Consider the following 19,315-nt stretch of genomic DNA (forward strand, 5'->3'; position numbering starts at 1 on the left):
CCCTCAGACACCCCCCGCCCACCGAGCGACAGGCCGCAGCCCGGGGCCTGGCCCCTGTCCGGGGCAGAGCCGCCTCTCTTGTCCTCCCCTGGCCCAGGCGCCCCCCAGCCCACTTCCCACCCAGCACCGCCCGCCTCCCCTACCCCGCGCCACCACCGCTCCTCGGGGAACACAGCTCTGGCCTCAGTCTCCCTCCTTCGCATGTGTTTGGTCCTCCGGGACAGGACTCTGGCCCTGAATTCAGATCGTCGTCTCAGCCTCATAGAAACGAGCCCGTGTTTACAGGCGGCCCCCCCCCAGCCGGGCAGGCGGCTGTGCGCTCATATCCCCGTTCCAGAAGAGGGATGCGCGGCCCGGTCTCTTCGTCCATAAAACGAGGACATCCCAAGACTCGGTGCGCTTCTGTACCCCCGGCACTTAGCACCGCCGCTTCCTGGCACGTGGAAAATGCTCAAGACGGGGGATTAGTGACATCGTTCCTCTGAGTAGTTACCTTGGGCCCACCTGGGGCGGCTCTAGGCTGCCCAGGGCCTGGCACGGGCCTCGGCACACACAGAAAACACGTCCCCGAGGCCTGCCAGTTGCTCAAAGCATAATGTGAAACCCCAGATGGAACCTTTCTCAGCCAAGACAAGGAAGCAAAGCATGAAAGGATATTTACCATCAGGTGGCCCCTGAAGCCCCCTCCGAACGAGCTGCGGAGGGGAAACACCTCTTTTAAGAGCCAGTCTCCACGTCCCATTGGCTGTGTTGATGACGGTTGGGGGGGGAAAGGCAAGACTTGGAAACGGTAAAACCCCATAAATCTCCACCTGACAAGCTTGTGAAAAGAAATGGAGTTTTCGGCCCAAACTGTAAAATGAACTCTCGCCTCGCAGGAACGGAACTGACCGCTAGGTGCGTGGCGAGGGCGCCCACTCATCGGAAGGGAATCTCGGACCTCAAGACTGGTTTCCTTCCCTGCAGGCAGCTAAGAACGGGACTCCAGGAGAGTCACTTCCTCCGCATGCCCCCACTGCCAAGGGACACCGAAGACACGCCCCTGCCCTACCCCAAGCCGGGGAGGGCGTGTGACACCATCAGGTCTCGGGGGGACCGTGAGCCCGAAATTCGGGGGTGTTGGCAGGCTGCCGCCAGGATGGGGCTGCGGGCCTGGCCTTGAGTGGCGCAGTGACATCCAGTGACGCCCGGGGCAGCCTGCCTGCGGAGCGCCCGCTGAGGGCCACGCTGGCGGAAACCCCTCTACAGCGACCTGGAGTCTAGGCCTCCGCTCGGTTTTCCATACGTAAGGAATCTTTTCTCGCTTGGTCTCACGTACGCCCGGCACGCCTTCTGACAGCATGCCTTCCCACTCCTCTACCAGCACGGGATGGTTTCTGACCTTTTCCTTTCTCTTAAACCCAAATTTACTGACCCTAAGGGGCCGGCGCTCAACTGCCTCGTTATGTCTTCGCAGGAAGTCGTGCCAAAGCGTTTACACAGGAGAGGCGGCCCATTCTGTCACAGATTACCCCCCACACCTTTTTTTTCAGGAGGTACCGGGGTTCGAACCCAGGACTCTGTTCATGGGAAGCAGGCGCTCAACCACTCGAGCAAGTCCACCCTCCAGAGTGCTTTCCTTGACATCCCTGTCCGGCAGGCGCTGCCTCTGTGGCCCGCCACGTGTGGGCCAGCAAAGGAGCGGTCGGGACAGCTACCGCTGACTCCTGCGCACACGCCCCGGCCCAAGCCCTCGCACACAGCAATCCCATGGATTCCCCCACAGCTGTCCGCGGAGGCAGGCACTCCGACGGCCCCCATTTTACAGGGGGGGAGACTGAGGCACAGAAAAGTTAAGTCACTTGTCCAGGGCCACACAGCTAGGGAGAGGTGGAGCTGGCTTTGAACCCAGGCCCTGCCAGCTCGAGTCCATGCACCAAAACTCAATATAAGACCTTTCTTTTTTTCATCCAAGAATTTCACAGCAGTAGAGTAAAGGGTAGATCTGTTCTTAAAAGGGCAGGATCAGGAGCCACGGGTCTAGTCCAAACCCCCTCCTGGTTGGGAGGTGACACCTGAAGCCCAGAGAGGGTAGGGGCTTTGCCTGAGGTCACACGGGAGGAACTTCTGGTCTCCATGTCACCCCCGGAGGGGTTCCCTGCTGGGTGCTCTTCCACCAGAGCTGTGCTGATCTCTACCCTCGCCCTCTTCCCTGGGTCTCAGTCAGGTCCTCCTTGGGGAAATGTCTCCTTCCCTCCTGTCTCCCACGGTGTCTGCAATTCTTTTTATAATCTTGCTGCAATCCTCATCAAAGGCCATTTTGAAAGCCTAAGTCAGAACACTATCCTTTTTAGCAGCACCTGAGAACTCTGCACTTTTTGCCATGGCAGCCAGGAAACTCAAGCATTACAGTCATTGGTCAATTGCAATACCTTTCTCCTCCTCTTTCACTCCTGTTGCCTCCTGCCACACACCTCCCCCTTTCCTCCTTGTGGTTTCTGATCCCTCCGTTCTGCCTTTATTATATCATCAGCAGAGCCTTTCTATACTTATAGCTTTAGATCTTTCCTGGGAACCATAAATGACAACCCTGACAGAAATGCATGATTAGATGATACACGCGTGAATGAGTCCTGGGCACTCTCAAATAAATGATGCATGTGTGAATGAATTAGGCCAAACCCATAAATAAATTATGCATGTGTAGATGGCAGTGACAGGGTTGTGGGGAATAAATTAGGCAAATGTTTTAAAGGAAGATGATGAAGTATGCAGGTTAAATCACTGGGCAAATGAGGAGCAAATGATTATGGTAATGTGGGTGTAAATTATGCAGCCGCGGGTCTAAATTTTGCCCCACTATTGGAATAAATTATGCAAAGCTATCACTGCGCTTGCACCTACTTTATATTGGATGTGAGTATAAATTACACTGAAGTGGCATAAATTATCCAAACATCAGAAATCAATAATGAATGAATTATGCAAACCATGATTGCATATCTGGTAACTAAAGAGCTCGATTATGCAGATGTGGGCATGTATCTATGCAAGCCCATGGGTGAATTATGCAAATGACACCAAGTTACCCCATCCAATTAGCACTGTCAGAAAACACACAACTAAATTATGCAAGCGTAGCATGAATTATGCAGATGGAGGATGGCTTTTTGCAAGAGCAGGAATAAATTATGCAAAAGTCAGAGAGCGTAAGAAAACTTCTGAGCATTCCTGGCGAACACCTGGCGAACACCTGAAACGCGGCCTGCGTTCGACACATCCAGGGCCTTTGTGAGGATTGAGGCACCCCATCTGGGTGGATTCATGGCAAAAAGGGGCCCTCTCTGGGCAGCAGAGCTACCGAGGCCTACAGCACCAGCCAGAGACACGGCTCGGGTATACAGGCTGGACTCCGGGCGGCCCCCTTGGGCCCCATGCTCTTGCGCGGTGCCCAACCTGCACACCCATACCTGGCGGCCCTGGCAGCGGCGAGCACGCACTGAGGCAAAAACACGACCAGCCGCTCCAAGCGCGGGGAGCCACCCCTCTGGGTTTGGCAGACACACGGGCGCCGGGGGAGGCGGCGTGCGGGCCCCTGCTCACCTGGACCACGCCTGGAGAGAAGACGGCGAGGATGAGGTAAAGCCACACGTAGGCGAAGATGCTCCAGGAGGCGGTGACGAAGAAGACGCGCAGGTGCTTGATCCTGCGGCTCTCGCCGGCCGGGATGACGTAGACGCACACGGCGATGACCACGAACATGTTGAAGGCGGCGCTGCCCACGATGGTGCCCGGCCCCAGCTCGCCCGCCTGGAAGTTGTGGCCGCAGACCTCGATGACCGACAGCAGGATCTCGGGCGCCGAGGAGCCCAGCGCCATGAGGGTGAGGTTGGACACGGTCTCGTTCCAGATGCGCACGGTGCCCACGCTGGTCTCGCCGTTGGCCTTGGTGATGGTGATCTCCTTCTCCTTGGACGTGATGACCTCGATGGACGCCATGAAGCGGTCGGCGATGATGGACACGCCCAGGAACATGTAGACCATGGCGACGAAGTAGACCACGGCCCGCGCCGCCTTGTCGCCCAGGGACGGGTCGTCGGGCTCCCACACGGGCAGCAGCACCCCCGGCTGGCAGCGGGTGGAGCCCTGGCAGCCCCCCGCGCCAGCGTCGCTGTCGTTGGCGGGGGGAGGCGGCGGGGAGGGGGTCGGCGTGGCCGCCGCCCAGCAGGAGGGAGCCCCCAGCAGGAGCGCGGCCCCTGCCCAGGCCAGGGGAGCCATGCGGAGGCGCCGGGGTCCTGCGGGGGGGCGGAGGACGAGTCGGGGTGAGCGCTGGCCCCGCCCCGCCGAGCGGGGTCAAGGCTGGGTGGGGGTGGGGTAGAGAGACACACGGGAGGAAGGCGAGGCGGGCGCGGCGGGACACGCGGTCTGACCAGGCCCGGAAACGTTTGGCAGTCTCTCCCGGGCTGGACCGCAAGCCCCCAACCGGCCCAGCAATCCCACCCCCAGGTGTGTACCCAGGAGGAAGACGTCCTCCCCACGGCCACTGGAAGACATGCACGAGAACGTCCCCGCGGCTTGAGGCCTAACAGCCCCGGACTGGACAGGGCCCAGAGGCCCGTCTGTAGAAAAACAGAGAACACACAGGGAACTGGCCACACGGCGGAATACTACACAGCAGTGAACAGGGAACGGACTAGCGAAACACCCGACTGGCGGCACAGACGAACCTCAGGTGGACGAATGAGGCCAGGCATGAAAGAACAGACCATGTCACTCCGCCTGTGGCGCCGGGAGCTAGGGGCCCCAAAGTCACAGGGGGCCGAATGGCCCTCAGAGGGCTTCTGCTGGGGGCTTGGGCTGTGGGGGTGCTGGGGTGTCTCTCTCAGCTGGGGGGGGCCTCTAGCTCGTGGCCACCCCCACGATGATGGTTTGTCTTTCTCTTCTTCCTCCCTGGGTCTCTGTAAGTCAGTCCGTTCCTCAGTAGTGTGACCGAGCAAGCCCCAGGTGGGACTTCTGCTCTCTTAGTAGGAGTGGGGGTCTCTACTGTTTCAGTACCCGTCTCTCTGCCTCTGGCCCTGGGTTTGAGTAGCCATTTCTTTGTCGCATCTACACTTCCTTTAAAAACGTAAAATACCTCATGTCTCTCCTCTGTCCCAGAGCCTCTGGTGGCTCCTGACTCACTGAGAGGACCAAGTCCTCACCGCAAGGCCCCGCGGGATTTGACCTCCTCTCCCTCTCTCTCCCCCTCCCTCCCTCTGCTCCAGCCCCAGGACTCTCCTCACCGATCCTCAGACACATCGACATGTTCCTGCCTCAGGGCCCTTGCACATGCTGTTCCCCCTTTCCTGGCACACTCTTCCTCACATACCTCCAACCCGCTCTCGCTTCTCCTTCAGGTCTCCACTCAGATGTCAGCTCCTTAGAGCAGCATTCCCTGGCCACCCACCCTATCCAAAGTGACACCATCCCCCTTTGGGGAAATCCCTGTCTATTTCACAATTTGAGGACCAAGGCTCAGAGAGGTTAAACAACTTGCCCAAGGTCACTCAGCACCAATTCCATAGCTCCCAATTTCTCTCTCCAAGAGGAAAACTGGCCCCAGCTCCCAGGTCCTCTGCCCCCACCTTGTGGTTGCTATGGTGACCCAGTATCCTATAAAAAAGGGAGGGAGAGGGGAAGGGGGTGTCTTCTGAGCCTCCACCCTCGGCAACCCCTTTCTCGACCACGAGTCTTAGTTCTCCCAGTAAGCCCCATTTGTCTGAAAAGTTCTTCCCAGAGTCTAACCTATGGTCTGCCCCCGATGCACACCCACATACCCCCGGGTTGGGAGCCGGCTCCTCTGGGGGAGGGCAGCAGATTGTTGGCAGAACTTCCCCAGAGAAGGAGTGTGTGAGCACGTGGGCGGGGGAGAGGGGTGATTCTTAAAGGGCCACCGCACAATTAGCCTTTTTGGCAAGGCCCCTAATGATACATCTAATTAGCAGCCCCCTAATTAGCAGCGACTTAGGCATAATTACAAACCCACCAGGATCCAAAGCAAAGACTCCGCTCCCTTCTCCCTCCCTCCTTCCGGGCTTTCAGGAGAAGCCGGGGCCACCTGGGAGTCAAGAATTCATGCAAAGCATCCAACTCTTTCTGGGAGGGGCCACGGCCTGGGAAGTCCTCCCTCAAGTCCAACCACCTCTCCTTCCTGCTGAAGTCCTCAAGGGAGACCAGGGTGTTCCCAGGCCTGGCCCCCTTGCCCAGGGGCTGCGTAGAGCAACCCAGCGCATTCCCTGCTCTGCACGACTGGGCGGCCTCGCTGGGGGCACTGGAGAGAGAAAGCTCCAGACAGATAGTTGTCAAATGGGCGATGCAGACGCCGGAGCCCTGCCGCTGGGGGCTGGGGCGGCCGGGCTCCCCCCTGCCCCGGCTCCGGCCCCTCGTGCCGCCAGCAGCCCAGAAACCTAATCCGGGTGCAGAATCCCCAGCAAACGGATCAGGCTGAGCCCCGACTGGGAGCTGGAAAGGCAGATGGCGGGCACCACCTCCCGGTCCCAGGAAGGCGGCAGGTGACATCTCCCCGCGCCATCTCTCCCCACCCTCGTGGGCCCGTGGCCAGCTGGGTCAGCCAGGAGCGCCGCGGTTTGGCCTCACACGACCCCCGGGGCCGTGGGGGCCTCCTGCCTAGAGCCAGGCTCTCCCACCGTCACGCCAGGTCCCAGCCTGTTTCAGGGATCAGGGCTGGGACAGACACGGGTGGGTAAATCGAGGCTGGAGAGGGGAAGCCGCTTGGTCAAGCCCGAGGCCGAGCCGGCAAGGTGGAGTGTGGAGCTCGGAGCCTCGTGCTCTTTTCCACCGTTCCCCGAGCCCCACGCGGGTGACCCCACCCGCGGCCCTGGGAGAGGCCTGCACACGTGCACACTCCTGCAGACCCCACCACAGGCGCAGCCCCAGGCTCCACCCCTCCCTGTCGCTCACTCACTCCCACCTTCTCTGGGGCCCCCTTCCCTCCAGGAAGGAAGAAGTAGTGGCCCGAGGGACCTCCGGGCTGAGAAGCGCCCTTTGGGCGTGGGAGAGAAGCCTTTGCCGTCCCTCCCTGAGAGGCAGGGCTGAGGCTGGCACGCCATGAGCACTGAAGGTGAGATGCAGGGAGGGTGGGCCTGGCCTGATCCACTACCTACGGCCACGCCTGCAGTGGCAAAGGCAACTAGGTCTTTGTCAAAAGAACAAATGAGTCGAGAAATGGACACACAACAAGAGGTATGGCGGTTAGACTGTGAGAAGGACTGGTTTGGTCAATCTGAAGAGGAGATGGAGGGAGTTAGACAGCAGAAAGGACTGGTCCAATCTTTACTGCAAAGGATACGGTTAGACTGCAGAAAGGACTGGTCTGGGAATCCCAGAAGCAAGGCAGGGGAGAGGAGAGGGGCTCCCTTCAGGAGAGGGACGAAGCGGATGCCCGCCGGAGAGCGGGAGCGCACTCAGCGGGAGGAGGAGAGGAGTCTGGGGGGCTCGGGGCCTTCTGGGGGGCCCACTCTGGGTGGGGGAGGATCTTCTCCCTCCAGGTCTCCCCTGCCAGGGGCGGAGACGGGGGCGTGTGGGAGGCGAGTGAGCAGCCTCCAGGGAGAGCCGCGCGGAGAGGAACAGACCCGGAGACCCGGGCCCCAGAGGGAGACCCCAGGGAGGCACGAGCAGGGAAGAGCCGCGGCGAGGAGAGCGGAGCCGTGGAGAGGCACAGGGGCACGGCGAGGGACAGAGGGACAGAGGGACGGGGACGGGAGTGAGACGGAGCCACGGACAGGGACCGCGAGAGGCAGAGCCGGGACCCCTGAGGGAGGTGGACGACAGGCACGGGAGACCCGGGCGCAGGAAGGCGGGGGCGGGGGCTGAGCGAGGGGGGCTGTCCCACGCCGCGCCGGGCGCCCCTCGGTGCCTGGGGCTCCGTCTCCCCCGGAGGGGCTGAGGGGGTGGCGGCTCCCACCCAGCCAAAGAGCCTGGTCCACTTCCGGGATATGCAACCCCCCCCCCCCCAAGCAACGAGCTCAGGGGAAAGCAGGGGTTCCCCAACCCCACACCCCCCCCCCTCCCGCCCGGGGTAACAGTTTCCTTCTCCCACGCCCCCCCCCCCAGCCAAAAGGGGGCCTCTTACCTGAGGCTACGGCCTGGAGCGGGTCCCCCCAGCACTGGGCTGCCAGTGGTGGGCGACTCCGCCCGAAAGAGAGAGACACAGAGAGGGAGAGAGAGGGAGAGAGAGAGAGAAGCCGGAGACTGAGAGGGAGAGCCGGGGAGGAGGGGAGGGAGAGGGGATGGAGGCAGGAGGAGGGGGGAGGACACGGGGGAAGGGGGAGTCGGGGAGGGAGGGAGGAGGAGCCGGAGGGGGGAGGCGGGAGGGGCGGGGAGAGGGGGCGGCGCGGAGGCGGGGGCGGTGGGAGGGGCGGGAGGGGCGGGAGGAGCGCGGCGCCCCGGCCGCCCCCCCGCCCGGCGGGTTCAGCACCTGCGGCCAGGGACAGCGGCGGGCAGCGCGCGCGGGCTGGGGGGGCTGGCGGTGATTCAGAGGTATCCCCTGCTCCTCCCCCAGCGCGCACACACAAGCACACACACACGCACACACACAGGCTCGGATCCACACAGGGGCCAAAAGATTCAAAAACAGCTACAAATAGTTACAGGCTCCCAGAACTGGAAGGAGGGGGAGCGCGCTTCGCCGGAATCAGATCCAAATTCACATTCTGTGCTTGCAGACATCCCCTCACGAAGAGAGTCAGAAATAACCGCCCGGGCACCGGTCACAACGACGAGGGCTGCCACGGCCCCGGCCCTGCCCGGCACGCGGGGACACCAGCGCGTCGGGCTGCCTCGGGACACCCGTAGCCCCATTTTACAGGCGGGGAAACCGAGGCACCGAGCCGTGAAGTGTCGTGCCCAAGATCACAGCAACAGGACCTGGACGCAAGCAGGGTGGCCCGTGAGCACTCAGCTCCACGCCGCCCCGGGCTGGGACAGGGAGGCACACTGCAAAGACCCAGGGCTCCTGGCCACAAGCCACAAAGCCTGATGTGGGCCGCGCGGGTGCACACCCCCCCCCCCCCCCCCGCCAGCCCTCTCCGGGGTCCACACACCTCACGGACCACTCATACCATCACGCTGACCTGGCCTGAAATCCTACCGTGGGGACCGACCCCACGCAGGACAGGACGGGACGCCTCTTCCCTCCCGCGCCGTGTCCCGAGCGCTCGGTCTCCGTGGGAGGGGGCGGCCCTGCTCGCCCCAGCAGTCCGCGCCCACTGCCGATCCTGGCTGCACACTCACGGGCCCGCTGCCAGGAGCAGAGGGCGGGCACCCGGCTCCCGGTCACTTCCCACGCCTGGGCCTGTGTTCTGGGAGAGGGGAGGGTGGCACAACCAAGACTGGGGAGCCTGAGAGCCGGCGGGCCCCTGCCTCCTAAGGACCCGCTGTGGGCCAGCGGTGGCTCGGTCTCCGTAGTCACAGCGAGTGGTCAGGCCAGGAGGCAGAGGGATGGCCAGAATGACCGTGGTGCCTGCCCCTCCCCCTCAGGAAGAGTCCCACTGGCCCCCTGCTCCGGGGGGAGGACCCGCCTCCCTCGCCAGCCTGGATGCCACCCAGGAATCTCTCCAGCAACACCCCTCCCACCTGGATTCTATTCCAGGCCGGCGGAGCTGGGAGGGCAAGACTTCTGCCCTCGTCCCCACCCTCCCCTAGTCCAGAGATGCCAGCCTGCGAGGCCTCCCCGGTGCCACGGAAGGAGCAAGTGAGCGGGGACGATTCTGCCCACTGCGCGCTGGGGAGATCAGCCTTGTCTCCAGCTCCCTGGTCTGCCGCCCCCTGGGCTTTTCAGATGAGGTCTAACCCTCTTCCTTTCAGCATGGCTTATCCTGAGTCCTATCTGCCTGGCTCTAACTGTAGTACTCCCCGCTGAGTCCTGCACCCAAGGCTCTGTCCGCTGGAGTCTAGCCTCGGCCTTCTGTGCCAGGTCGAACCACAATCGATTCTGCTGGACTCCAGCTTCAGCATTATCCATGGGGGTCTAGCCTCAGCCTCTGTGGCAGCGTGAACACAGCTTTCCCACAGATGCCCACTCCACCCGGGTCCTTCCCCCCGAGGTCCACCTTCCTTGCCTTCCTACTAGAGTCTAACCTCAGACCTCTCCACCAGAGTCTAATCTCAGTTCTCTCCCTTACACTCGAGTCTTTTCCACGTGGATTAGCTTCAGCCTTCTGCTAGGTCTAGCCTTTCTTTCCTCTGAGGTCTACACTCAGTCCTGTTTCTAGGGCTAACCCTGGAGTCCTTTTCCCCTCAATTCCCCTCCCTCATTCCTCCTGGACAAATGCAGCACCCTACACAGAGCCCAGCACCCAGCAGGAGCTCAACCGGCGCTTGCCAAAGAACAGAATGGAGAGAGCTGTGACGGCTTTGTGGGCATATAAATAATCACCATCTGACCAGTTTACATCATGAGCGGCGGGGGGTCGGGTGAGATCACCCGTTTTCAAATGGGGAAAGCGAGGCAGAGAGAGAGAGAGGAGTGTGGCTGGCCGGGGTCACAAGGCACATTTGGGGAAGGGCCAGGGCAGGAAGTCGCAGCTCCGCCGCCTCGACCGCCCTCCTTTGGCACACCAACCCCTTCCCATCGATGGCTGGAGATGAGTAGCCACTGAACTGTCCCCGGCCTGGGGAGGCGGGTGGGTGGGTGCTCAGGAGGCTGGGTTCTCAGCAGCACCCGGGCCCGCCCTGGCCCCCAGCCCTGGTGGCCGCCGTCTCCTCTGTTCCACTTGACGCCGAAGCCGGGTCAGGGCCAGCTCCGAGGCTTGGACCAGGCTGTGCTGTGGGAGGAGGAGAGCGGGGCTGAGGCCAGAGTGGGAAGGGGGCAGGTTAGCCCGCGCTGGGACTGTCTCGAGTTAGACACTCACAAAGGCTGGGAGCTTGGCCGGAGTGGGGGGAGACCACAGGGTGTGGGGTAAGAATAAGCCTCTGGGAAAGGGGTGAAGGCTAGACCCCCCCCAAAGGGGGGGTGGGGGGTGGCCTTAAGTGAATCTGCAGTTGGAGAGACAAAGGTTAGACCCAAAGGTAGGGTCTGAGGTTAGAGATTGGTGGACAGGATATGGATGGATCCAAATGCAAGAGACAGAGGTTGTATATAACGGGTGAGGTTTGCCCACTAGAGAGAGGGCAAGGTTAGACCACAGTGGGTGGGACAAAGAAAAGGTTAGGCCAATAGAAAAGAGAAGGAGCAAACCAAAACGGCAAAGAGAGGACTACGTTGCAACATGAGGGGCAAAAGTGAGACCCTAGTTGGAGGGTCTGAGGTTAGAACTTAACAGAACTGACAGGGAGGAGAGCAGTGTGAAACGACTTGAAATGGATCAGAGCGAGGTATGCCGGTTAGATCACAGTAAAAGCTAAGTCCTTTCTCCCAGTCTGTACATCTCTTCCACTGTGGTCTAACCTCAGTGCTTTGCACCAGGATCTAACCTAAGTCCTTTCCACTAAGGTCTAACCTCAGACCTCTTCTGAGGTCTAACTTACAGCCTTTCTATTAGGGTTTAACCTTAGACCTCTCCCCTGGCTTGAACCTCAGTCCTCTCCACTGGGGTCTAACCTCAGTCCTCTCCACCGGGTCTAACCATATTCCAGTTCACTCAGGTCTAACCACTGTGGCTCAAGTGCAGACCTTTCCCCTGGGGTCTAACTTAGCCCAGACTGTTAACGATTAAATTGCAGGAAAAGGCCCAAGCAAAGACCGTGAAGGAGCCAACCTTTCTACTTGGACCCCAGTAGAAAGAACCCAGGTTAGACCACATCGAACAGGCCCCTGGAGTCATAGAGGAGGGGGAAAGGCAGGCACCAGATTAGGAAACAAGATGTGCAAGAGCCTGAAGGGTGGGTGTTGGACCACAGTGAGAAGGGTCTGAGGTTAGACTCCAGCAGAAGGGTTGGAGGTCAAACCGTAAAGGAGGGTTCCAGGCTGGACCACAATGGAACGGCTGGATGTTAGATCATCATGGGAGTAAAGGCAGGTAGGCTGATGGTCCAAGTATAGCGGAAGGCTGTGGATGAGAGCACAGCTGAATGGTAGGACAACATTTAGAGGTTAGACCAAAGTGGGAGGGTTCAAGGTTAGACTACAACAGAAGTTGGAAATGGGCTGGAGAAGGGCTGGCGGCTAGACTGCAGGGGAGGGGTAAGATGTGACGTGGTTGGCAGATAGAGACTCACAGCTGCCCCTTCTCCTGAGGGAACCGTTGCCCGGTGTCCCCCTCCCTGCCCTGCGTGCCCCCTCCCTTCGAGGGCCCCCACAGGGTCACCTGCAGAATGTGCATGCCCTTGAGGGAGACCACGGCGAGCTCCCGCAGCCCGTCCCCGGTCAGGTCCACGTCCGCCATGGCCAGCAGGGGGCTCGAGAAGCTCCGTCGCCACAGCAGGCGGAAGCCCTGCCCGGCCGCGCAGTACTTGTAACAGAGCAGCTCCTGCGGGCGGCGAGGGCCGGGGTCACGCCGGGGGGTGGGGGTGGGTGGCAGTGGGGGTGGGGAGGCGGGGGCGGCCCCTCCCTCAGGGCCCACCTGCCCGTAGGTGGCCACCAGGACTTCCGGTCGCCCGTCCAGATCCACGTCGGTGACCAGGCCACAGAGGACGCTGTCGAACTGGTCACTGCCGGGCAGGAGCAGCTGGTCCTCGAGGCCCCGCCTCAGCAGGTCCCTGAGGGGCCCGAACGCAGCAGGGAGCGAGGTCAGGCCGCGGACCCTTCCTCAGCTTGAGGCCCGGGCACCCTCGTCCGCGGGCTGGACCGATTCGTTCCACCGAGCGGTCAACCCGGCCACTCGAGGGGCATCACCTCAGGGGGCCACCCCCTAAGACCCCCACCTGGCCTGGAGAGCTCGCCCCGGCCTGGCCGCCGTCACTGTCTCCCGAGAGCCAGCCGAGGGGTTTTCAGAGATTACGGCAGCTGGCTGGCCTGCGGTGGCTTGGAAGCCACCCTGGTTTACACCGTGGAAACGGGCCAGCGCTACAAGTCAGGGCTCCCCCCCAGAGCCGGCTGCCAGACATCTGCCAGTGCCCCCTGTTGTCTGCCCACTCCAGGGGTGTGTGTGGATTCGCTTTGCTCCCACCCCGAGGGCTCAACATCTTTCTTGCGAGTCCTAGACTCAGACCGCGGGGCAAAGGCACGAGGTTAGACCGCCCGCGCGCCCCAGGCCTCCTCACCGGTACACCACCGCGGGCTCCAGCATGCTGGCCACGAGCACGCTGTACTCTTCCTGCTGGGGCCTCTCCGTGCTCTCTGGTGAAGGACATGAAAGGGGGAGGGCGCCCTGAGGGCCGGGCTCCAGGCTCCTCCCCAGGAGGGTGGACTTCAGGGCAAGGAGCGCAGGCTAGACCAGGAGGAAGGCGGGAGGCTGTTCTACGGCAGGAGGGTCAGAGGTCACGGAGGAACGATGGCCACCAGGAGGAAGCGGTGTTAGGTGACAGTGAGGTTAGACCGCACCAGAGGCGGAGTCCAACACCCAGAGAAGAGGGGCTAAGAATGAGGCCCGGGTGAGGGGTGAAGGTTAGACCACCAAGGAGAAGCGGGGTTGTTCAGCTCCGCTGTAGAGAGCACAAAGGTGGACCCGAACAGAAAAGATCCGGGTTAGACCCCAGCCCAAGCAGCAAGGAGGCGGAAGTCCAATGGCAGCGGGGAGGGGCGGGCAGAGGTGCGTTTCCGCTCCAGGGATGGAGGCCAGACTGCAGAGAGAGGGACATCGGGGGCAGAAACAGGGGGCTGGAAACTTCTGGAGAGGGATGCAAGTCTGAGCAGGGGGGAGTGCAGCCCGCAGAGAGCCCCCCCCCCAGAGCTCACCCTCGGGGGCCGCCAGGTTGAACACGGTTACTCGGGAGATGGGGGCATCCTGCAGAACCGTCCACGTCTGCAAAACCTCTGCGGGGGGCGGGGGGGGTTCAGGCCGCGGTCCCCGGCCTCGGCCCCGGGGCCCGCCCCGGCCCGCGCTCACCTCGACTCCGCTGGTCCACGTGGGCCACGCGGACATAGCCGCTCTGACAGCCGAGGGCCGACAGGCGCCGCGACGTCCCGGGGAGGTTGTGGACGTGGAGCCAGAGGACGCTGCCGGGCAGGCGGCAGGAGGGGCTGCAGGGGCGCACGGCTCCGCCGCCTCCCTGCGGCCCCGGGACCCTGCCACCTGATTTCTCTGAGGTAACCGCCCGATTTCTCCGGGGTCCTCTCCGCTCCCCGATTTCCTCGAGGTCGCTCCCACCCCGACCCCTCCGAGGCCACCAGGCCCGGGGTGCTCCTACCTACTGGTCAGGTGCGTGAGCTCTGGGAAGAGGTTTTCCACGGGCTGTTCCTCAAACTGGTGCAGACCCTCATTCTGGGGAAGCGAGACCCCCCCACCCCAAGCCTTGGGGTCACACACACCCCCGGTGCCAGCCCGTGGCGCCACCCAGCAGGGCGCTGCCCCCCTCACCCCACCTGCCCCTGAGCCCTGCCTCACCTCCTTGTAGAGATGAATCGCTGGGTTGTTCCCACTCAGGAGAAACACCGTCTCCAGCTGATCCCCCACCTGGACCCTGGAAGCAAAGAGCTCTGTGTTCCAGAACCTTCTTCTGCAGAAACCCTCGTCTGCCAGAACCTTAAGGTTCTAGGATCCAGGCACTGGGTTTGGGGCTAGAATCTCCGGGTTGTGGCTCCGTCTGGCTCTATCTCCTTGAAATATAGAATGATAAGACACTTGCCCTCACGGGCTCTCAGGACTGTGGAATTGTAGAACTTGGCGGCCTTGGAATCCCAGAACCTTAGCAGGCCAGCACCTTCTGTCCCTATAGCCCTTGCCTGCTAGAATCTTCGTTCTGGAGGTGGAATCAGAAATGGAACCTGGAGCTCCAGACTGGAGTCGTGCCAACTCGGAATGCGAGAGCCTCTTTAATCTAGAGCCCTATTAGTGTTCTGGAAGTTCGGTTTTCTGTTGCCTTTGAAATTCCAGAATTTACAGAAACTGCTGTCCTGGATGCCCAGACTCACCAAACGGTGGGACATCCAAATCCTAGAATCTGGAACATAAGTGCTTTAGAATCTTTGGTTTCTAGAACCCTTTATGACTGGCAGGTCCAATCCAACCCACTGTCTGTTTTTGTAAATAAATTTTTATTGGAACACAACCACGCCCCTTCATTTCCATAGTGTCAGTGGCTGCCTTCTAGCTGCAACTGCAGAATGGAGTAGTAGTGAAAGAGACTGGCCCTCAAAGCCTGAGGTTCACTATCCGGCTTTTTCCTGAAAAAGTTTGCTGACCGCTGTGCTAGACCTTTGGTGTTCTGAGGTCTCTGAACTCAAATGGAATCTGGAGCTCTAGAATGGAAACCACATATATTAGACTTCTAGAACCCCAGCATTCTAGATAGTCTGTAGTCTCTCTCCTAGCAATATAAGACTATTAGGGTCTTCTCAGACCTAATAGAATCTCAGCAGTCTCAAACTGCAGGGCTTTATCATCAGAATCTCAGAACTTACAATTCTAGAAAACTTAGTATCTCTGGATCTTGGCACCTCGGAATCTAGAATGCTGGACTCTCAGAATGCCTGATGTCTAGAACCTTGGTGCTCACACGACTCAGCTCACACAGTGGGATGACACAGTGGTAGCCCACCGGCCAAATCTGGCCCATGGCCACCTTAAAAACATTTGCTGCCTTAGCAAACAGAAATGGCATTTGACTGTCTTTGGGCAGATCTAGAGTCCACGGATGCCACAGCCTCCCCACCCCCTGTTCCGCCCTCTGCCTGTCATGTCTCCCTTTTCACAGGGCCTCTTCGGCCCTAACAGCATTTTAGTTTCCAACTCCTGATTTAGTCCGACCCCTCCGTTTTCTAGGCAGGGAAACTGACGCCCCTGTGTCAGGAAGAGGTTGGAGAACCCACAGCTCCTTCTAGACCTAGAAAAGGCTGGGGGTGGGGGCCGGGAAGACACTTACTCCGCGTGGCACAGCTGGAAAGGAGTGAACTGGAGCTCCAGGTTCAGGCAGCTCTCTGCAGGGAGGGAGGGCACAGCAAGATGGGCAGGGGGCGGGCCTGGCAGACGCCCCGCCGTCCCGCCCTCCCCACCAGGCCGTACTCACGCGCAATCGAGTCCAGGTTGTACTCGGAGCCCGGCTCGTAGTCGCAGTAAATGTTTAGGAAGGGGCTGCCCTTGTCCCCGGAATCCTGGGGGCGGAAACGGGCCTCAGGGCGGGCGGGGGCCACAGGAGGGCCTTGGGTCCCGCTCGGCGGGGTCCGCCGTGTGTAAAGGCCGGGGTCAGAGGTGGAGGGGGCGTCTGGCTACCTTGATGAACGTGATCCCCACGACCAGGCCCCGCTTTGGGGGCGACTTGTTGAAGGTATCGATGGAGACAATCTCAGCGTCCACTGGAAGGGGAGAGTTCAAAGTCTGGGTTTCGGGCTGACCTGTGACCTCCGGGGTCCCCCCATCGCCATCACCCCTAACCTCTAGGTCTGGCTCAGTCACTTCTGACACCGCGGCTATCATGACCTCTGAGTCCAAGTGAGTTCTGATCGTCATCCCACGACCTCTGGCCCGTGGGTAGGGGGGTCTCCTGACCTCTGAATCTGAGTCATCCTGAACCCGAACCACCTCGAGGACCCTGTTATCCTTGATTCCAGACCCAGTGCCTCCTGATTTGACTCCCTTCAAGCATACCGGTGCCATCACAGTCCTGACTCAGAGCCTCTGAAGCCTCCTCAACACCACGTCCCAGACCCTCCCAACCCCGTGGCGCCACGCACCGGGGATGTAGTTGAACTGCAGCTCCTTGGCCACGGGCCGGATTTTCTGTCGGAGGTCTTGGTAGCGGAAGCCGAGCACCTTGCCTTTAAGGGTGGCGGCCAGAAGCTCCCCGCGCCCGCCAGCACCGCCTGCCAGCCCGTACACATTGCTCTGCGACGAGAAGCGCGTGAAGCTGTCCTCGCGCAGAGGGCAAGGCCCCGCGGCCACGGCCGCCTCCCCCATCACTCCCCTTAGCCACTCACCCTCTCCGCAGCTCTCACCAGCGGCTAGCTCTACCCCACCCGCAGATCCTGAAGTCACCCGGACCGCCCAGTGCCCGCCCTTCGCGCAGACTAATGACGTAGAGAAGCCCCCGCCTCTGCCCTTTACAAAGATGGCGGCTAGCTCCGCTGCTCCGGCCTCCCTCGAAGCTTTGCCCCACCGCGCCTGCGCGCTCCTCTTCCGTTCCTGTAGCCAAACGCACTGAGGCTCCAAGATTGTAGCCAAAAATGGTGGGTGGCGACCCCGGGGCGCCTTGCTGTAGACAGCGTGGAATGTAGGATAATAATCATAAAACAATACAGACTGTTTGTGCCAAGGACTTTTCTGTTCTAAGTGCTTTACATCCATCGGCTTATTCCAAACTAACAGGGTGAGAGGTAGGTACTTCCATAATAGCTGTTCTACAAAGGAACTGGGACACAGAGAGGTTAAGTAACTTGCCCAAGACCACAGAGCTAGTAAGCAGCAGTTAGTTGTGGAATCCAAACAAAACAGCTCCATTGTTCATGATTTTAACCGTATCACCCTTAGTAGAGTGGAACACGTTCTTCCTCCAAGGAAGAAGATTCAGCTACCTGTCCTGGCAAATAACCACTTCCTTTATGGAGAACACACTATGAACCAGTCTTGTTGGCCCTGATTATCTCATTTGATCCTCAGAGCCAACTGCAGGGGTCTGTTGTTTCCCACCCCCCCACACACACCCCCTAATTCATTTATTCAGCATTTATTGAGCCATGTGCCAAGACATCTTTTACCACTTACTCCCTAAATCCTCACAATAACCTTCTTATGCCAACTGACGGAGAATAAAACTGAGGGTCAAGAAGAGCAAGTCTTTTCACTGATACGCAAGTAAATGATGGAAGCAGGATATGAAGTGGCCTTCAGGGGTCCCTGCATATGCTTCTTTGTCCCTAGAAGGACATGCGGGGCTTGGGGAACCTGTGCACACACGGTGTATCGCTGCCAGAACACCGGAGTTGGTTAATTGTCCTGGCAGCTGGGGTTATCTTCTGTCACGCCCCTCTGGGGAAAACACACACACACACACACACACTCAGAGTAAGCTCCGTGACACACACGCACACATGCACACACGCACACACAGTAAGCTCCGTGAAGGCAGCAACCGGTTTTCTCTTGGTCATGGCGAAATCCCCAGCTCCCAGAGCAAGAGGCCTGGCACAGAGCAGGCATTCAGTCAATGTCTTAAAAAGTCACAAACCCTGGGTCAGGCCCTTTGCCAAGCACCTGCAGCACTGGTACAAGTGAAAGCAAATGCAAAGTTCCCAGAGGCAGATTGGATCTGGAGGCTGATGAAAATAAGGGCGTTTGTGACAATTCCAGATTTCTGGTTTTGATGAGTAAAGCTGCCAGAGGACAGGGTCTGGGTCTGTTCATTGCTGTCTTCCCAGGGCCAGCAGTAGCACTCGGCACACACCAGGTGCTTAGTAAATACTTGCTGAATAAATGCCATGTGGGGTCTACTTCTGCCATTCCCAAAGTAGGTTCTTCTGGCTTCTTCCACCCCACTTGCTAATCTTGAATCCACATTAATTATGTATTTGTTGAGAATGAACAAATCAAGGGAGTTATGAATTGAGAAAAATAGGAGTCATCCTATTCAGTGGCTTCCAACCCTAGCTGCATTTGAATTACCTATGGAGCTTTCCAAAATAAATTTAACCACACACAAAAAGGGTGGGAAACTTCAATTTAACTATAATTGTTCAGGGTGTGGCCCAAGCTTGAATACTTTTAATGATTTTAAAACGTGCCCGGGTTGAGCAGCACTGGTTTGGGTTACCGATATTAGGCAAAGTCTCACGCTACGTATTCCGCAGTCAGTGTCCACAGTAGACATTGGTAATCAATCCCAGGTCTCAGGAGTCTTTTTTCCCTCCCCCTCCCTCTGCTGTTTTTGCTGTGTCCATTCACTGTATGGTCTTCTGCATCTTGTTTTTTTTTGTCTTCTCTTTTCTAGGCTTCACCAGGATTCGATCTCGGAGACCTCCAATGCGGGAGAAGGGTTCTCTGTCCCTTGTGCCCCCTCGGTTCCTGGTTTCTGTTGCGTCGTGCCTTGACAATCCCATCTCCTTTTTGTTGCATCATCTTGCGGGGTGCGCCTGGCTCACAATGCAGGCATGCCTTCACCAGGAGGCGCCAGGGATTGAACCCGGGTCCTTCCACGGGGTAGATGGAAGCCCAGTCACTTGAGTCACGTCCGCTTCCCCAGGAGTTGACTGAGTTCTAGACAGCCATTACCAACGATGCCGCTGTGGGAGTGGCTGAAAGGGCCAAGG

The 19,315-nt window shown here is 59.6% G+C and overlaps 2 protein-coding genes across 3 annotated transcripts in view; both read right to left on the minus strand.

Moving 5' to 3' along the window:
- The window catches only part of SLC8A2 (solute carrier family 8 member A2), a 28,298-nt gene extending 20,006 nt beyond the window's left edge, over positions 1–8,292 (minus strand). The window contains 2 exon segments of the mRNA XM_058280494.1: positions 3,583–4,274; positions 8,111–8,292. Of these exon segments, the coding sequence (XP_058136477.1) occupies positions 3,583–4,257 (675 nt within the window). The 5' untranslated portion in view covers positions 4,258–4,274; positions 8,111–8,292.
- Positions 8,293–10,384: 2,092 nt separating this feature from the next.
- KPTN (kaptin, actin binding protein) lies at positions 10,385–18,756 on the minus strand. 2 transcript variants are annotated; one of them, XR_011646385.1, is made up of 13 exons: positions 16,748–18,756; positions 16,287–16,369; positions 16,084–16,168; positions 15,940–15,994; positions 14,463–14,538; positions 14,266–14,339; positions 13,965–14,074; positions 13,814–13,891; positions 13,180–13,255; positions 12,540–12,675; positions 12,285–12,446; positions 11,926–12,026; positions 10,735–10,802 (listed from the first exon to the last, which is right to left on the minus strand). XR_011646385.1 is itself a non-coding variant. In XM_004476393.4 (12 exons), the coding sequence occupies exons 1-12, from the start codon at positions 17,508–17,510 to the stop codon at positions 10,674–10,676; spliced, it is 1,827 nt and encodes a 608-aa protein (XP_004476450.2). In that variant the 5' UTR covers positions 17,511–18,756; the 3' UTR covers positions 10,385–10,673. The 2 variants fall into 2 exon arrangements, 1 of the variants encoding a protein (XP_004476450.2); XM_004476393.4 differs by lacking the exon at positions 11,926–12,026 and having other exon boundaries at positions 10,385–10,802.
- Positions 18,757–19,315: the final 559 nt, after the last annotated feature.

The sequence above is a fragment of the Dasypus novemcinctus genome, chromosome 18 (assembly GCF_030445035.2).
Source record: "Dasypus novemcinctus isolate mDasNov1 chromosome 18, mDasNov1.1.hap2, whole genome shotgun sequence".
Taxonomy (NCBI): Eukaryota; Metazoa; Chordata; class Mammalia; order Cingulata; family Dasypodidae; genus Dasypus; species Dasypus novemcinctus.

Coding starts and splice junctions, on each gene's coding strand:
- KPTN (XM_004476393.4), bottom strand. CDS start 17,510: ATGGAGCTGTTTTGTTTGGATTCCACAACTAACTGCTGCTTACTAGCT. Junction 14,340..14,462: donor CGATTCATCTCTACAAGGAG/GTGAGGCAGGGC, acceptor TCGCTTCCCCAG/AATGAGGGTCTGCACCAGTT. Junction 13,892..13,964: donor CGTGGACCAGCGGAGTCGAG/GTGAGCGCGGGC, acceptor CGCCCCCCGCAG/AGGTTTTGCAGACGTGGACG.